The following is a 19,002-nucleotide window of genomic DNA, read 5'->3' as shown; positions in this document are numbered from 1 at the left end:
CATGAGGCTGGCTAGACAGTTAAAGCCATCAGTAGACCAGACCTAAAAACTGCACTATAGAGACCCTTATCAAATGTAAGTAAGCAAGTCATTTTTTTTTATTGTTTGGTCAATTAAAACCTTAACAATATAAAGACATTTAAAAAGACAATTAAAAAGATCACCTAACATCAATAAGAAGCTGATAAAGTATCATACATGGTAAAAAAGTTATTAGTCGAATTCTTGTCCATTTGCACTGCCAGCGTTCCAACTCTGTTAACAAACGTGGTTATTTTTTTTTTCCTTTTTATTTTTTTCAAACGTTACCACCTTCGGTGTCGCTTTAAAAAAAATCAGTTTTTAGGGCCTGGTTAAAGACTTTAAGGAATTTAATCAATTTACAGTTCAGTTGTGGGTCCGATGGATTTAGGCACGCGATTATTGCAGCTCTACAGTACCTAATGCCTCTAGCGTTAAAAGTTTGTCTGAGTAAGGCGGTTCGTGCATTGTACAGTTTGTTGCATATACAGACTATATGGATAAAGTCCTCTTTGTGGGTAACCGCAGAGTCGACATGCTTTTGGCCCTTTGTGCACCCAGGTAGGCTGATCCGCCATTGACGGTAACTTTCCGAAACGTATTGCCATTAATTGTTTTTCCAGATAAATTGAGAAAGTCGCATGAAAGTAAGGGGCTGGTGCAAGTAACTCATAATTATGAATCAATCAATCTGTATTTGTAAAGCGGGAACTACTCACCCTTACTGGTTTCAAGGCGCTGGGGGCAGTCATGGAAATTAAGTGAGCTATTGCCCAGAGTCACATGGTGCTGAGCTGCCGCCACCACCGGAGCCGGGTTTCGAACCGTGAACCCTGTGCTCCGAAGTCAGCTGCCCTGGCCGCTGCTCCACACCTCTCCATCCAAGCGTGCGACCTTAACCTGAAGATATTTTTATCAAACTGTAATGAATGAATTTTTGCTGCTTTATTTATTACTTTTTTGAAGGACTGATATGGCAGGTTTTTGTTCCATAGGTCGGTTGTACAGGTTTTTGACAAGGATTTATAAAGATATTGATTATAAGGTGATTTTCTGTCCTCGTCTACTTCGGTCCAAAGGGCTTTGTTAATTGGTGAGGTGGCCGCTTTCAGATTCAGCCGATACCAAAGCTTCACTGCGATGTACATTCTCCCTATAGTTTCGTTTGTGAGACCGAATTCAAGACGAACCTGTGCCGGAGAAGCTGACCGTTGTAACTGAAAAGCGTTTTATAAGTAGAGACTATTAGTTGGTTTTAAAGCTCTGAGCCTTTGCCATGAAACGCGGTACTGGCGTATGTTATCGTTGGAAGGATTTTCGCCTCCATCACCGCTAGCAGTGGTTTATATGATGGACCATTCAGCTTTTTTGCCAATTCACTGAATGCAAATGTGAGAGCACTGGTTCTCTGTGTCATGTACATTTTTTGCTCTAAATGTTCTGGTTTGGTCTCAGTGGTGGGTAGACAGAAAGTGTGGTGCGCTGTGCCTACACTAAGTGTCAGGGAAGGTCCAGAGTAGCCAGACTCATGATATATTTTCAGGTGTTCTAAGTACCTATCCCTGTCCAGCTTCTGACTTTCACCAAATGATTTCTAATTGTGTCATTAGCACTTTCTGTCCTAGAACTTCTGCCGGCTGATCACAATTTCTTCTAGCATAATGGGAATTCTAAGCATGTCCAAAGGATTACCGTGATCTGTCATGACTCCAATCTTTCTGAAGAATGTACTCCGCATTACCTACTAGTCCTTTTGAGTATCTGATTGTGAAATTAATCACTCGTCCCACTTTCTGGTTGTCCTATGCATCTACTAAACTTCATAAACTTTGCATTGCATGATTGTCATGACGCTCCTCAGCCTTACCCAAAATATACTCACAATCTCAAAGTGGCACTTCCCTATAGGCAATTGGAAACATCTAGGTTGATGATTGTAGGAAAGTGCCCCTTTTTGACATGGTCACCCCCATTTTTTGCCTGGTATTTGATGCAAGTTTGACTGAGGTGTACTGGGTTCCTGCTAACCAGGTCCCCAGAGCCAGTGTACTTTCACAAATGTAAGATAACTGCAATTTCTCCACAACTGGCCACACCTTTAGCACCCTTGTAAGTCCCTATTAAAAGGTACCCCTGGTACCTAGAGCATGAGTACTCAAGAGAGTCCTTGAGGGCTGCAGCATGTATTGTGCCGTCCTAAGGGACCCACCACCAAACTCATGCAGACTGCCATTGCAGGCCTCGTCAAATGGTGCAGACAGAAGTGAAAACACAGCACAGGCCATGTCCCCAGACACTGCATGAAATGTATGTTAGTCACCCCTACAGCAGGCCTTACAGCCCTAAAGCAGAGTACATTATATTACACATGAGGACCTATCTGCATGAGCATATATGCCCTGTGCTGTCTAGTCCAATTGCTAGATAGTGCTAGTGAATAGGGAAGCCATGTTAAGTACATGTACTGGGCACTGGCCATTACAAGTTCCCCAGCTACATAATGGTTTTCATTGAAACCTATGGTGTTTGGTATCAAACACTTTGTCTTAATAAATCCATACTGAGGCCAGTAGCGGATTTATGAAAACATCCACCCAGAAGGGCACCTTAGAGGTGCCCCCTGAAAACCTACCAACCTCTAGTGGACTAACTGACTGGTGTAGAACAGCTTCCCATCACAGACCAGTTTCTGACCCCCTGCAGGTGAGAGCCCATGATCTCTGAGGTCAGAAACCACGCCTGCTCCGGCCATATGTGTTGTCACCTCCTCCAAGCAGGATGGCTAGTGATCAGCATTTCAAGGCAGGAAGCTTCAAAGGCCTCTACCGTCTTTGATATGCAACCCCGGCTTCCCCCCAGACGGGAAAATACCACCCCCTGCCCAGGGCCCATTTGGCACCAGGACAGGCAGGAAAATTAGCGTGTCAGGAGGTGTGTTCACTATCAGGCTAGTTACACCCCGAAGGTGGTCTACCTGAAGTGAACAGGAAAAAATTATTCTGCCATCTAGGTTTTGGGTGAACTGCGTATTTCGGTGGCACCCCTGACACCTGGAACTCAGATTTAATGAACACAAGAAGAAGAAGACAGAGAAGAGCAAAGAGAGTGAGAACTGAGAACCAGCTGTTGACTTTTTGGCGCCAAACTCTGCCTGTACCTATCCAGACAAACCGACTTGTCCTGCCACTGTGCATCTTCTAAAAGCCCAGGTAGGCTGCCAGCACTTCGTAAATTGGCACCAATTTCCCTTGCAGTAGAGGAGCTACTCCCCTGCAGCCAGCAGGCACCAAACAGCAATGTCTGGTTTACTGTTCTGCCGCCTGCCGGTTCCACCGGTGCATCAGCTGCCCAGGAAGAGGTAGTCATGCTCCAGGAGGTCAGAACCTTCTCCCCACCACGTGAGAAGATGTCAGGACCAACCGGAGCAACACAGCACCAATGCCTGGGTACCAGACCCCTTGCAGCAACCAAAGCCTAGTTCAGTCCAGTCCAGACGCTCTAGGGCAGGTAAAGACTAACTGCTGGTGGTTCTTTGGACCTTGACCCTCTACCATCTTGAGGGATGAAGGGGGCTCCCAGAAATATATTGCATGTAAAACTATGCAGTATAAGCCTTTTTTCCCATAGGAAAGCATTGCTGCGTAAAGACACGTTTAAGTGAACATTTAACTGTAATAAGCAGTATCCCAAAGTACTTGCTTGATAGCGAAGTTCTTGGTTTTGAAATTTATATAAAAATGAGTGTATTTTTTCGAAATTGGTCTTGGATTTATTCTTAAGTGTGTATCTCATTTGGTGCCTCCTTTACTGCAACAAATGCTTAGCATTACCCTCTGATGAGCTTAAACTGCTCACCCACACTACCACAGAAGAAAGCATTTAAGTTTGTTACTTGTGCCTCTGTAAACCAATAAGCGTTGCTTGGACTCTCTTCGCAGTGTACCTCATTTTGGTACACTATATAGAGAGCCCGCTTCCTACAATGATTTATTTATTAATGATTTGAAGGTTTTATATAGCGCGAACAAGACCCTTGCGGGTATCAGAGCACTTTACAAGGTAAATATCACAGATACATAGGCATATGGTAAGTAACATATAGTTCCATAAAAATCACGGATAATAGAATCAACATATCGAAGATGCATAGGTATATGGTAAATGATATGTAGTTCCATACAAATCAAGCATAGTATAATCACAGTAACGAAGATACATAGAGAAGTAGTAAATATTCATTTATTTATTTACCAGATTTATAACGCGCATAGCTGCCCCAGCAATGGGGCGTCCCAGCGTGATCAGAGACACGAGAAAGAGCTTGAAGCGGGAGGCGATTATACAACGGCAGGGAAGAGCCAGGTCTTAATCGCCCAGCGGAAGGTCATATGAGTCTGGATCTCTCGAATAGAGAGAGGGAGCCGATTCCAGAGTTGCGCTGCAAGACAACGAAAAGAACGCCCCCCTGCTTTTGCTCTCACAGTCCGGGGGACAATAGCCAGCAGCTGATTGGACGATCTAAGGAGTCGCTGAGGAGTATACAGTTGGAGTAGCTTAGTTAGACCCACCGGAGCCTGTTGAGAAAGAATTTTATGTGCAACACATAAGGTTTTAAATTGAATTCGTTTCTCAACAGGCAATCAATGTAGCTTGGGAAGGATGTGGGAAACCGACGCAGATCTCGGGAGTGCCACTAGCATACGTGCCGCGGCGCTCTGCGCTCTCTGTAAGCGCATGATACAGGATTTGTTAGCCCCGAGATATAATCCATTTCCATAATCCAGTCTAGATAGTACAGCCACCTGGATGATGTTCTGGCGATCTCTAGGGGGAAAAAAGCCCAGTACTGGCTTTAGGCCACGCAATAGACCAAAACACGATCCAGCCACAGCCTTGGCTTGCGTGTCAAACGTCAATCCACTATCAATCCAAAAACCCAAGTTTTTAACAGCTTCTTTGGGCACAGGGGCTGGCTTAAGGCTGTCAGGCCAGCAATGATCACACCATAGGTCTCGATCTTTTCCAAATACTAACACCTCGGATTTACTGGCGTTTAATTGCAGGTAATTGCTGGCCATCCAGTCTGCCACCTCAAACAGATCTTCCCTGAATCTATTTAAATTGGCGGTGTTCTTTTTAGAGTAGGCAATCACCAATTGGGTGTCATCGGCATATGATACCATTGACAGTCCCCTCTTACGAGCCACCAGGGCCAAAGGTTGCATATAGATATTAAACAAGAGGGGGCTCAAAATTGACCCCTGGGGCACTCCTCGTTGAAGGGCATAACTCTGGGATTGAAATGGTGGCATCCAGATCTGGAAAGATCTTCCCGACAGAAAAGCTCGACACCAGTCGAGAGCCAGATCCCTCACTCTGATGTCAGATAGCAGTTTCAATAGAATTTCATGGGATACCGTATCAAAGGCGGCACTTAGATCAAGAAGAACTAAGACCGCCGAGTCCCCAACATCTAGTATCCCTCGAATTTCCTCCGTCACTGCCAACAAGGCAGATTCAGTGCCATGTCGGGCTCTGAAACCGTTCTGTGACGGGTCAAGGATCTTATTCTGTTCGATGAACTCTGTCAGAATAGTTTGAACATGAAGTTCTACCATTTTCGCTAGGAGAGGAAGTTGCGAAATGGGGCGATAGTTACCAGGCTCTGCTGGATCCAGTGATGGTTTTTTCAGCAGAGGGATAACTTTTGCATGCTTCCATGTTGCAGGTACTATAGCTGACTCTAGAGAGAGATTCATCAGTTCCAGATACACTGGTAGAATAGAGGACATGACTTGAGAGAATTTTTTTGGGGCCAATGGATCAATAGGTGAACCAGATTTAATTTTTCTAAACAGGACCTCCAGTTCCATTTAGATTAAGGAAAGAGTCGTATAATCACAGTAACCCATGTTCAAGTGAACTTAGCCATGAGAAGGGATTTCACTTCTTTTTTGAAGGATGCAGTAGAGGGATTAAGTCTAGTTTCTGGGGCAAAGCATTCCAGATCCTGGGTGCCATCCCTGAGAAGGCTCGGTTGTATGTTTTCTTCTTGTTGTATCTTTGTGGTTTCAAAAAGAGGTTATTGGCACTTCTGGAAGCTCTGTTGCCACATGAGGGCACCAGTTTCTGTGCCAGATAGCTGGGAGTGTTGTGATGAAAGGCTTTGAGTCATGCATGCTATTTTTAGTTGAATTCTGGCTTCGAAGGATAACCAGTTAAGGGATTGTGACGGGAAGCCCCAGGACGACCAACAAGAGTACCCTGGGGGCACTGAGCCGGATCGACTAGTGCTGACTGACGGCAGCAGAAGGGCGGCGCTTGGCAGGACTGAAAAACCCGGAAGCAAACACAGACTGTGTGGAAGGCCGAGGAAGCGAGGAGCAGAGTGGAGGACCACGAACCGAGGAGAACGAGAGACCCACGAAAGCTGGATCGAGGAGACGGACCCGCGAGGAATCCGAGACGACGATGGGAGGACCCAGCGGGGAGCCGGGACTTGGCCCGAGGAAGGCCCTCCGGACGAGACGGCCGTGACCCTGTCATCGGGTCCCGGCTTCAGGCAAGTCGTAGGGAAGACTGGGCGCACATTGGTGGGGTGAAGGCACGCGCATTCGAGCTTTTCTGGCCTGTGAGGGACCGCTCTGATGAAGTAAGCGCAGCGTAAGGAGCAGGAGGCACATTTAAAGAGACAGGAAGGGCGGGTGGAAACAAAAGGCAGGGAAACCCAAACCTACTTCCAGTGGGAAACTACCTGATATAAGGGCCCGGGGATAGTATATGCACACCTTGGATAACGACCCGCATCACGCAGCATACCAGTTGGTTGGGCGTACTAAGGGGGAAACCACAGTAAAAGTACACGTGCGCAGGAAAAGTCACAGGAAGAGGGGAACAAGGTACTGACCATCTCTTGTCTTTCTACCGAGGGGACGACCGGTCGGACAGCCAGTGGGAGAAGAAAGCGGCGGAGACGACCACAACTGATAAGACCAGAACTCGCCCGGAACTTCGGACCAAGGCAAAGACAGTCCTTTACCCACCGTATCCACCATCCCTAGCCTGTGAACTCCAATAAAGCTTATACACAGCAAACCTCTGCCTTGTCTGGTCTGTGGGCGCGTGACAGGGATTTTAGGTCGGGGATATGTGGGAGTTTCTTTTGATGCATCAAAATACTATTGACAAGGAGTGGTCAACATCATGGGCAACTCGGCTTCCCACAAATAGCCAATCATCCACTCATTATGCCTGCAATAGCCATAGCCTCATCTGTTTGCAGATCTTGAACCCTGCTATACCAAACTCTCCACCTTTTCTGGTGCCTCATCAGTTTATCCTTCCTGGATTAATTTACCTTCAAATAGTCCAGTGTCTAGCGCATCTGGTATTTCTTGTCCCAGTTACAAGAGTAATAATAGAGCAGATACCCTTCTCCAAGCTCTTCCAGTCATAAAGTGCCCTGGTCATTGTTCTGTCTGTTATATTTAGATTGCTTGACAAGAACTTGACTAATGTAGTTACTTAAGTAACCCTATACCATTCACAAGGGCAAATTGGTGAAATTCCTAAAAAAGAACGGGTTTTTCAAAGGAATCCCACCTCTTACTAAAGTGCTAAATAGACATTAGAGACAAACAACCCCCCCCCCTTGCCACATGGCATAGTGTATCCATTGCCACGGATTAAACACGCTACTGAACCATAAGTCTGCTGCTAAGGTCACATAATTGACAACTGTATTAAATAACTCTTCTTCGTATAACCTGTACTGGCAGCCATGCTAACAGCAATATTGAATGTGTTCCCTGCTTGATAACTGTGCCAATCTCATGTGCTGCTTCTGATCCTAAACGGACCCTCTTCTTGACCAAAACTGCAGCCGGCAACCCTGCAGAGCCACGTACTGCCACCAACACTGCCTACTGCCACCAACACTGCCTACTGCCATGCTAATTTATCTGAATTTATCGGTTAGTTTGAGATATCAAGGATCAACAGGTCTTTACAATCCACCACCATCTTCTAGTAAACCTGTACCACAAAAGTCATTATTTTTGCTAGCCAACCTTTGTGTTCCTTATCACAAAGTTCATGAATGTTTCTTGCAAACAAGGGAATGTCTCTGCAGCTCAAAAATAAAGTAATAGCTCCCTTGCTGAAGAAATGCTTCCAGTCTGGCTTCTGCCCTTGACATACAACTGAGACTGCTGTGATGAACATCAGAGAAAACCTCATCGCATTGGACAAGGACAATACTATAGAATGATTGTAACGCTCAGCAGCTATTGAGATGTTGGTCCACAAAATACCCCTACACTGACTGTCCCTATCGCAAATTTATTTTAGGAGTAACCCTTTCGGTGTTGACCCATCAGTGTCATCAGTACCTCAAGACCTGGCTCTTCGATTGAACTGCAGACCCCCAATCCGCGCCTTGAAACCCTAACGGGTGGTTAGCCACGCTCTATAAGAACCCTGATTGATCGATCTTTTTAAATCGGTTTCCTACACATAAACTGCAGTCCACATTACCTGTATGTTTCTACTCTGCACGTTCTCCAATATCTAAGTGATCCCTCTCTCGAGTCTTTGAAAGTTACAACATGTGAGAGGCACAAAAGTGACAGTGACATGCCACGTGGAGTGTCCTACACATGCCCACAGTTTGCTGCATTAGAATGATTCCAAAGGTTTGGCTACCCAACTCCACTTCCATTTGATTTTTCACTCCAACTCCACACCCCACTGTGAGGATCCCAGCTCTCCATGTTCGTAGCCCGGGTTGGATTCATACCTGTCACTGATTCCAAACTGGAGAAGCATCACTAAAAATGCCTTCTACAAGGTAATGGTTTTTCTCTGATATCTTTGCTGTGTTACTCCTCAATAAATGACACTCTTCATAGAAGTGGTCATCTCTAGGATTGATTACTTAAACTGACTCTACAGGGACCTTTGTACGTTGGTCAATCTTCAAAGAGTGCAAAGCTATGCTTTTTGCCTCAGCTTACATCTCAACTTCACCAGCCTAACTCTGTTGACTGTCACCAAGCAACTGAGTGAATTGAAGCTCTCCACAGGCTTCTTAACTCTCCAACCTGTTTGCCCACCAGGCGAAATATTAATATTGTTTAGGGCAGAGCACTATGAATACACTTCTCCTCTTTCTGCAACTCACTCCCTCATTAGCTGACATTATAGGCGGACTTTAAGGAAAGCACTGAATATGTTCTTAATCTGAAAAGCCTTTAGATCACTTTACAGTTGCCTGTCTTGATGAAGCAACCATTCTGAGAACATGTGATTTCGTAGGATGTGCTAGTCCTACTCATTTACCTTCATAACCGCTGCCCTTACCCACTCAACATGCTTTGAAGCTGCATCTTGGCAGCACCAGCACTACAATAAAAAACAAAGCTAAAATTACATGCAGTTGATTTTAACCAAATGTATTTAAATAGTGATTATCCTGATAATCTGGCTTCCTCATTTTGTGGGTATTAATTCCCTTGACACTTGGGATTAAACATTAAATACTGGTGACCATTTAGCCTACGGGAGTGGCTAAGAGAACTCTCAGGCCCACAGGATGCTTGCAATGGATAGAGCCACCAGTGGAGAAAAAGTGGATGCCATATGATTTACTTGTAAACCAGTGGCTGCATGCCTTGAGGATGGGAAAGACATATTTGTGAAATCTGTCTTTTAAATCAAAATGGAGGTCGATGGGCTGAATAGGATCTCAGGCATGGGTGCTCCAGTGAGCTCTAGGTGTGTTGCGCTCGCATATGCTCAGGGTCAATGCAGAGGTTTTGTAGCTGCTGATGTTGATTGGTGAACGACGAGGAATGATTCAAGCCTGTGAATATACGAAAGACACCAATCGCAAAGAACTGTAGCTGCAGGCAAGTCATTTTTATTCTTGTTTGCTCTGTTTAGTCAGGTTGGTGTCCGCTGTAAATGACTACCAAATTTGTTCTGTACTTTTGGTGCTGTGCGGGCTCCGATATATCTGGCTTTTGTCAGAAATAAAAATATGGGTCAAACGATCTAGCATAAAAATTTGCATAGTTAGTGTCTGGACAAAAACATTTTTGATGGAAGAGAAGGCCGAGAGCCTTGTGCATCATGCTCACTATCTGCAGTTTTCAGGAACATGTAAACAGTTCATGGTACCTCTCTCACCACAGCTGTTAAGGGGGAGTAGGGAGCAGACCAGGTATCTGCTCGGTTTGGCCATCACTGCTTAGGGTTTAATTTGGGAATACTTGAAAAGAAAAGAATTCCATGGTAAGTGGAATGCTTAATTTTAGCCTTCTAAACAAAGAGTGGCCATATTGCTCTAATCTTCGTTAGCTTGCATTGATTTCTGATTGAAGCCCAAACTATCTGTAAACTGGCAATCCTAGCTTGCTAAGTTATTCTGCTGGGCAAACCAGACTATCTGAAGAAGAAACAATTTTCTGGATGTACAGGCTTACGCAGCCTCTTTGATACTTTTATTCTTGAAATGCCATCTTTCATAAAACTGCGTAGTCCTATCACACTTCCTGTTGGCAGAGAGGCTTTTGATTTGAGACTACTCACCCCCCATCTCTCGACGCTGCCACATACTGTCCTGCCTTGCAAAACGATTTGTTATTTCTTCTTCAATGGCATAATTTTCACTCCGGATAATGTACAGTTCTAAAGTGTCCCACCTTTGGACCCCATTTGTGGTTTTGATTGGGCCGTTAATTGTGTTACTAGCCCCTTCGGAATTACAAGTTTGCAAGTTTAATCTTGGAGCTCAAAGTGTTGCTAGAAGTCTTAACCTCCAGGTGTATCTCTGGGAGATCATAAGGAATTGGTAGCAAATTTGGATGTGTATTCCAATTCCCCACGTAATACCGCTTCCGTCAATGGAATGTATATGGTCACACATTATTTCTGTCAACTCTGCACCCTTGGAGTAACTGGTATCTTCTGATATAAGTAACTTTGGTGGCAAGGGTTACCAGGTATGAATCTGGGTCACTCGTAATGTGGCCCATGTCCTTTTAATTAAAGCTCTCACTATAGTGTACAGTAGCGTATCTATCGGCTAGCTTTGCTTGTAATGTTATCCTCACTATCTTATATTTTGAATTCTAGATTCCAGTCACTGATTGCCATTATTCTGTGAAGAGCGCTCTTTAGCCTACTTTCCAATGTACTCACAATATAAAAGCTGCAAATATTTATTGTAATTTTGCAATTGCTTGTGTAACATATCGGATACATCATATAGTGTTCGTAATCTTCTGACTGGCACAGGAATATATTGAAGATGGAAAGTGTGTTTTCTGGTGTTTAGTCTAAGTATCTGTTATATCTCAGTATTTGCGGTAGGATGTACAATATTAATTCCTTCCCTAAACATGCTTTTGTAGGATGGCACCAGAAGTTGCAGCTGTGGAGAGAAAAGGTGGATATAACCAGCTTTGTGATATATGGGCAGTTGGAATTACTGCCATCGAACTTGCAGAACTTCAGCCTCCAATGTTTGATTTGCATCCAATGAGGTAAATGTCTAAAAATACCTATCCAATCAGAAAGTTGTAATGCAAATATAGTTTAAAGTGTTTTAAAAGAAGTAATAACTGGCTAATGTTCAGAATACTAGGATTAGAATTTTTCTTTACACCAACTTACTTCAGTTCTCACAGTATATTATCGATTTTCAGGGCACTTTTCCTCATGACGAAAAGCAATTTTCAGCCTCCGAAATTAAAGGATAAAGTTAAATGGTAAGCAGTGTGACCATACTCTTAAAGCGCATGGTTGAACTTGATGTGTTTGAAATTAGCTAATAATCTTTCACTTCGTTTTATTCTAAGGTCAAATAGTTTTCATCATTTTGTCAAAATGGCACTCACAAAAAATCCTAAGAAGAGACCGACAGCTGAAAAATTACTCCAGGTATAATAGTGTAAGATATATTTAATGTGTTTGTCAAGCAATTTTCACTTGACCTGTCTTGCTTTTTAGCATAACAACTAAACATCCCAGTGTATGATGCTTCATTAGAAGTACTTTGGATATTGATAATATTAGTGTCATTGTTACTAATAATTGATATTGCTCAGTGCAGGTCACATCTTTGTGCGCTTCTGAAATTCCAGTATACCTGTCAGTTAATAAGACAAATGCCGTCCCAAGTTAACAGTAACAACCCATTGCCGTTTGTGTTGATCTGTTTAATAATTATAAGTAATAGGACATGGTGATTTTTGTTAAGACTATTATATGTTTTTAAATGTGAAACATTATCAGAAAGGGCTTCACACACTTGCAGAACAATACTTCATCCATTAAATTTGGATATTTAAAGATTCTTGCATAAATGTCAACAATAAATGGATGTTCCATGGACCAGCATGTTTGGCTGCCTCTCCCTATTTGTGGAAATATTTTGGGATTAATACAGAACATGTATTCCTGTACAGCCTCCTTTTGATCTCCTCAACACTCTTCTGAATGCAGTAATTCACTCCATCTGACCCCAGAAGGACTGTCTAACATTCTGACCTTTGTCTCAGCCCCTACCTATTTTGGATGATGCCCAACAACTTGCAGTTCTGCCATGGGTGGTGCATGCCTTCAAAGCTTAAGACACATTCTCCCCACCTTTCTGTAATGTAGCCCAACCCCAGGCCCTCTTAAAGGAATCTCAGTATGACTCATTACAATTTAGCAACTATCACACTTACACCTACATCGTATTTCTTGGGAAAAAAACGTTATAAGGGTATTTGTCCTACATTGTAAAGCCCATCATTGCGGGTGTTTTTTTTTTAACATTATTTAATGTATTTGGTAGACTTAATGCCCAGATGTTTGTCATTATATGCAGTTACCCCCACCTTCTCAAAAACATACCTTCTCCAAGCGGCGCTTTTTGTTTCCAAAATTGTTTTTACGCTGTTGCTTATTCAAGCAGTGAAAGTTCTTATCAGAAGGCCCTCCTGCGCATCGACTTTTTGTAAGTTCTTGAACAGTCAGTAATTTCCAGTCATTTTAATTGAACTGACAATGCACGATTTGCAGTTAGTCGAGTAGAAGTGATTTATCACTTTTATTGTCATTGTGTCTGTGCGTGGGAGTGAATAACGAGCAGTCTAAGTCCCGTCCCCCCCAAGACATGCACAGGATTCTTTACCAGAACCAGGCGACGGTTATTTTCAGAAAGAGGTTTCTTTGCTCAGAAATTATCAGTAGAATTTAACATGAGCACAGAGAGAGAACTCCGCATTCTCACGTTATGTCGTACCACCACAAATAAACATGCTTCGAACACCCGGTTTATGAAGGTTATTGGAATAACTGAAAACAAATCATAGCCAATGAATGAGACCTATACATTAAGCACAGGAAAGTAATTTAGCATTGGATGCTTTATCTTAGATGCACGTGTACGTAAAAGAGTCAACAATCTATTTAAAGTAAAGAAACAGAAGGTCTGGATAAAATTCTTTCCCATCGAACTGTGTAATTCTAGACACAACCTTCATGTCTGAACAAGTAAATTTTCACCCTTAACTGTTGTTCTAAACCAAGCAATAAATACTATCTACTTTTGGGTTAAGACTAACATATGTTTGGCTGACCTTGATCCTCATGAATGTATATATGTAACATTTGATCTTAATGGAATACTAACTATGATATTATCTTAGTAGTCTCTCCTACTGAACAGAAGCACAGAAAGGACCTTCTGCTGTTTGCAATTAAAAATAGCCTCCTTATGAACTATGTATATGACCAATAATTGAATGTGGATACTCTGGTCATGACACCCCTAAAAACTGGAAATCGTTGCTCTGTGAGTCACAATCTTGTATACTGATACACCTGAATATCCTTACATAATCTGTACTAATCTTAGTTAAATTATATATGTAACTTCATATCCTAAATAGATTAAAAGTGATCTTGACAACATAGGACTGTTCTCCACTGTGACAGTGGGCTAATACTGGTATGTAACTTGATGTGCCACATGGATGTGCTGCATTTTACTGTGTGTACCAACAAAAAGTGTGAAATTACCTACTGGTGCTTGCCAGTAGGTAGTTATAGTTAGTACCTAGTTTCCATAGACCTGTGTTTTTTGTTTTGCCAATAACTTTGAAGCCGTTTGAATGTTCACAACATTTTCAAAACTAGTACGCAGCACACTTCAGCTGCTGTGTGGAAGGTTTTGGGGTGATTGTCAAGTGGGGGTCGAGAAAAAGGAGGGCGCCCCTCAACGCGTTTTCCCCATGCAATTTCCCGTAGGAAGTTTAGACACAACTACAGCCAGAACCGCTGAGTGGAATTACACCAAATTTGACAGAAGGGTAGACCTTGATCCAGAAAGCGACCTTTTTGTAATTTGGTGTAAATTCTTTCAGTAGTTTTTGCAGTTAGTAAAGGAAAAACATTTGAAGATATCTAGGGTCACGAATCAGACAGAACTCGTGGTGAGATCTGATTGGCTGCCAACACTTCAACTAGGAAGTGTTGGCAGTCATCTTGGGACTTTGACTTGTCTGAGACCCAAGAAAAAAGTTGAAAAAAATATAAGGGGGTAGGGTAGGAATACCTAGAGCGACCCCGGTAGGGGCCAAAAACATCTTTTAAAAAAAATAAAAAAACAAACAATTACAGTGAAATCGTGGTGGATCTTTTAATTAAACACCAAAAAATAAAAATGAACAAGTGCAGTCTACCCCGTCATGTTTTCTGTATGCCCCCTGGTGGCCAGGTCTGTACATTTTCCTCTGGTTCAGGAAGAGGTGCAGCTTTCACCCTGAAGAATCCGTATCGTTAGGAGGTTTTAGGAATCCCCCCCCGCCCTCCCCTCCACATGGCGACAGAAAAAAGGTAAAGCCCAATAGTGATCTAACAAGCTCCACTGTGCACTCGTTTGTAGCTTGCACCGCTGGTGGGAGTGTCCGGACATTTTTCCTAGCACACATAGATGTGAATTATCCCCTGCACGGGGTGAACTGGCAGATCCTTAAGGGGGGACAAACTCTTCCCCCTTAAGGATCCCTTAAACTCTTCATTGCAGAGAGGGCTAATCAGGATGGGGGTTGCAGGCATGACGGGCCTCTCCCTCGCTGCGGCCTCCCTTTCTTCAGGGCTAGGATGGAGACGCTCATTTAAAAGGCTATCACTTAGCAAGTAAAACAACACCTATCAAAATTGTCACCTCAAACAAAACTATCATTCCAGCCCGTCTCCCTCAATACACCCCAAGCAGAGAGTCCCACGTCGGATGAGGGTCGCTGCAGTGTTAGTGTCCGGAATGGATCCACTAAGCCTCGGCAACCGCAACCCACGAAGAATGAACAAATCTGCTACAGTGCAGACCCACGAGGTCTGGGAGAGGTCTCCTTCGAGGAGACTGTAGAGCAGGTCTGGAGCAACCAGGGAAACTCTTGTTTTCAAAGATAGACCTCCGCTAGGGCCCACAAGTCGAGAGACAAGGGACCGAGGGAGGCGGCAATTTGGCATGCGTAAAAGGGCACCCACGGGCCACCGGAGGGGGCTAGGGCGCTGGTCTTTGGCACAATTGCTGTAGAGTGGTTGGCTCGATAACTGGCCAAAGCACAACTTCCCCACTGGTCAGGGTCGTGTGCTATGCAAGAGGTGGCCGGTGTCCTGGGGTATTGGGGATCTCGGCACCCACGCGGTCCACGGTGCCCAAACTCGTTGAGCACACTCACTGGCTTCTGGGATACGCTGGAAACCCACCTCAAGGGTGCTGGAAGTCGTCTAAGTCCATTGGAGCAGCGAGGTTCCAACCGGGTCACTTGCAGTGTTTCAGGTGCCTGCCAAGCATGGGGATAACTCCTTTATCCCAAGGGAGATTTCTTCAGTCAGCTGGGCAGCAGCTCGTCGAAGGTCGGTTCTGTGAAGTTCCAAATTAATCTGAGGCTCTGGGGCCACGTTATTCACCTTTATCCCCAAGATTAGGGGAGTGTCCAGAGTAGTGTCCACAAATGAGTGGTGAGGCGGGAAAGGGTGGCTACACCCTCTCCCCTTTGTGCGTTTCCCGTCTGGGAGAGGGGCAGGATGCCCTGAACCGGTTCCAAGCGGTGTATGCAGAATTAGGTCTCTGCAGCTGCCTACGTGCAACTCTGAAAGGACATTTGGTGCACCTACCCTGTTCCAATCCACATTATCCTGTCTGGGGAGATGCTAGCACCTCCCTGCCACAGGAGCCCTATTGTCCAGCTGGCGAGGCTGGGGTTTTCCCCAGCAACAGCCAGCCAGGGTCGTGTAGGTGGCGGGCAGTAGCCATTTTGTGAAACTTGTGCACTTTTAAATTGGTGTCTAAATTCTACCGCTTTTCCCATATCGCCCTTCTAGCAAGGGGCAATCGTACCCTCATGCCCATGGATGGACTGGGGGTATGATTCCTACATGTTTGACACCAAACACGATATGGTTCTGTGTAGCCATTCTCAAGTTATCGCGATATCGCAATAGACTTATAATGCGGTTAAGAGTATATGGTATGGCTACACTACAAACAACCCAGTAACGATTTTACGAAGGTTGCAGAGGCCCTACTCATGTAGGGGGTCCCCCCTCACACATACCTCAGCACCCTGCCTTGTAGGATTACCATGGCCTGCTATAGGGGTGACCTATGTGAGTATATGTGTTGTAATGGGGTGGGATATAGGGTACCTATATCCCTGTAAGGAGTGCTAGCACCACCTTACCCAGACTACAAAAGTGGTCTGGTGGTGTCAGTTTGTATGGCTGTCCCAGGGTGGCACAATAAGTGCTGCAGCCCTGGTAGGCCTACTGGGGGACCCATGCCCTGGGTACCTAGGGTACCATCTACAAGGTACTGGTAGGGCATGCCCAGCATCCAATTAGGTTTGTACCTAGAGTACTCATATCCGTTTTAGGGAGAAAGCAGATAGGCTGGGGTCCTGGATAGCAGGATCCCAGCCAGACTAGTCAAAAACCACTCAAATACCAGGCAAAAAGTTGGGGGCAACCATTAGTCAGATTCCACTCTCCTACAAAATATAATTGGCTAAAAGCAAGACTTTTTTCTCTGCTTTCAAAAACATACTTTGCCATAGTAGCCCCTGACACTGAGGGCTAACTATTTGTATGGATGTGCTATTTGTAAAAAAGTTGAATGCTGCCACTCACAGATAAGTTAGCCAATGACGGAAGTGGGCTGACTTGCTGTGCCATCCTAAATGTAGTAGTGCGAGGGGAAACAATGCATATAACTCAATAGACCAATGGATGAAGGTGGTTGACTGATATTACCTATGAGTAAGTATATCATACATATACTTTAGTAAAATCGAAAGGTCTTGTTTATCCAGTATTAGGGGTGTCTTTCATAGATTCACATGCCTGAATCTTTCCCCGTCGTCGAGACGGGAGCCTCCGGTACATAAAAAAGTAATGTTCTATAGACATACATAGAGAAAAATAGGCCTAAGGGCCTCCCCTTAGCCGCCTATCCTAGTCCTTATGTAAAAAGGACCAAACTCTTAGAGTCAGCCAATCAGCTATCACCTCCCTCTAGAACCTTCCTGGCAGGAGCCTCAGTCCCTCAGATTTTCTACCGCACGTTGTGCTAGGGAGTCTCCAGCCTGAGTTCTCCTCAGGATCTCTTTCAAGCAGATTATTCACGTTTTTTGGTGACTTTTTTCTTCAGGATTTCAACGCTGACTACTTCAGGCCTCTTATTGCTGCAGTGAGTGTTTATTTCATCTACAACTCCTGGCATGTCTGAATCCCAGAAGAAAGCCCTTTTCAGGGCTTGTTCTTCATGTGGGAAGAAGAGGCTGCATGTGGACGACAAGCATGAACTATGCTTGTATTGCCTGTATCCGGACCACGTCCCTAAGGACTGTAAAATATGTAGGTCTTTTCCACATAAGACCTTGAGAGACAGGGAGGGCCGCCTGCTTATCTGGCTGGACAGGCTCAAGGACAAAGACAGTGTGGTGTCCTCAGAGGCGAGCTTTTCCGGAACCTCTGAAGTCTCCCTGAAGAGGCCGAGAGTGACATCTCCTGGACCCTCAGACGCTCCTCCTAAGAAGACACACAAGACGTCTTCAGAGGCAAGATCTTCGAAATCTTCAGCGTCTGGCAAGGTCTCTCTTACTTTCAAGAAGCCTATTCTGTCGGCCACAAAAATTGCGACACCATCCTCTGCGCAAAAAAGGCCATCAGGACATGTCTCCACAGCAACGACGACCGTGTCCACATCCACAGCGGCGTCGGTCCGCTCGTCGACGACGACGACCCCTTCGTCATCGTCTGCAGGTACCCCTATCTCGTCTATTATACTCTTAAAACCGTCGTCTAAATCATCGTCGACGACGAAGATAGTCCCGTCGAGGACCTCGACGATGAGGAGCCCTCCGTCGACGGAAGAGTCGACGACGAGGATATCAGTGACGAGCGCGTCGACGACGAAGGCATCGTCGACGAAGATGTCGACGAAGATGTCGACGACCAAGGCATCGTCGACGACCAAGGCTTCGTCGTCGAAAGCGTCGACGACGAAAGCGTCGACGACGAAAGCGTCTACGACGAAAGCGTCGACGACGAAAGCGTCGACGACGACTGAATCGTCTATGACCGCATCGTCGACGAAGACTTCGTCGACGAGGAAATTATCGTCGATGGGGACCCCGTTGGTGACAGCCATACCGTCGACAACGGAGCCATCGACGGGAATGTCGTCGTCGTCCATGGGACGGAAAACCACGGAGGTTTCTGTGCAAGGATCTGCTGGCAAACTTTCCAGACCACAGATTACCCCGGAAACAACATCTCCAAGCAAGGTCCAAACCAATTTACCTCTGGAGATTCTGCAGAGCGAAGAGTCCGAGGAGGAGCTCTTTCAGCAAGCTACTTCCCCTTCCGAGCTGTTTGTCAAATGCCAAAGCAGGGACGAGGAGCAGGAAGATTCAAGCGCGC

At 44.8% G+C, this 19,002-nt stretch overlaps 1 protein-coding gene across 8 annotated transcripts in view; it reads left to right on the top strand.

Moving 5' to 3' along the window:
* MAP4K3 (mitogen-activated protein kinase kinase kinase kinase 3) overlaps positions 1 to 19,002 on the top strand; it is a 1,115,786-nt gene that overhangs the window by 307,155 nt on the left and 789,629 nt on the right. For all 8 annotated transcript variants that reach the window (XM_085612074.1, XM_085612073.1, XM_085612071.1 and 5 more), the window contains exons 9-11: positions 11,436 to 11,567; positions 11,730 to 11,792; positions 11,883 to 11,964. In XM_085612074.1, the coding sequence (XP_085468200.1) occupies positions 11,436 to 11,567; positions 11,730 to 11,792; positions 11,883 to 11,964 (277 nt within the window). The remainder of the gene's footprint in view (positions 1 to 11,435; positions 11,568 to 11,729; positions 11,793 to 11,882; positions 11,965 to 19,002) is intronic.

This window comes from Triturus cristatus, chromosome 6, assembly GCF_964204655.1.
Source record: "Triturus cristatus chromosome 6, aTriCri1.1, whole genome shotgun sequence".
NCBI classification, from domain to species: domain Eukaryota; kingdom Metazoa; phylum Chordata; class Amphibia; order Caudata; family Salamandridae; genus Triturus; species Triturus cristatus.
The sequence above is the reverse complement of the archived record's forward strand: the minus strand, read 5'-3'. Positions and strand labels throughout refer to the sequence as shown.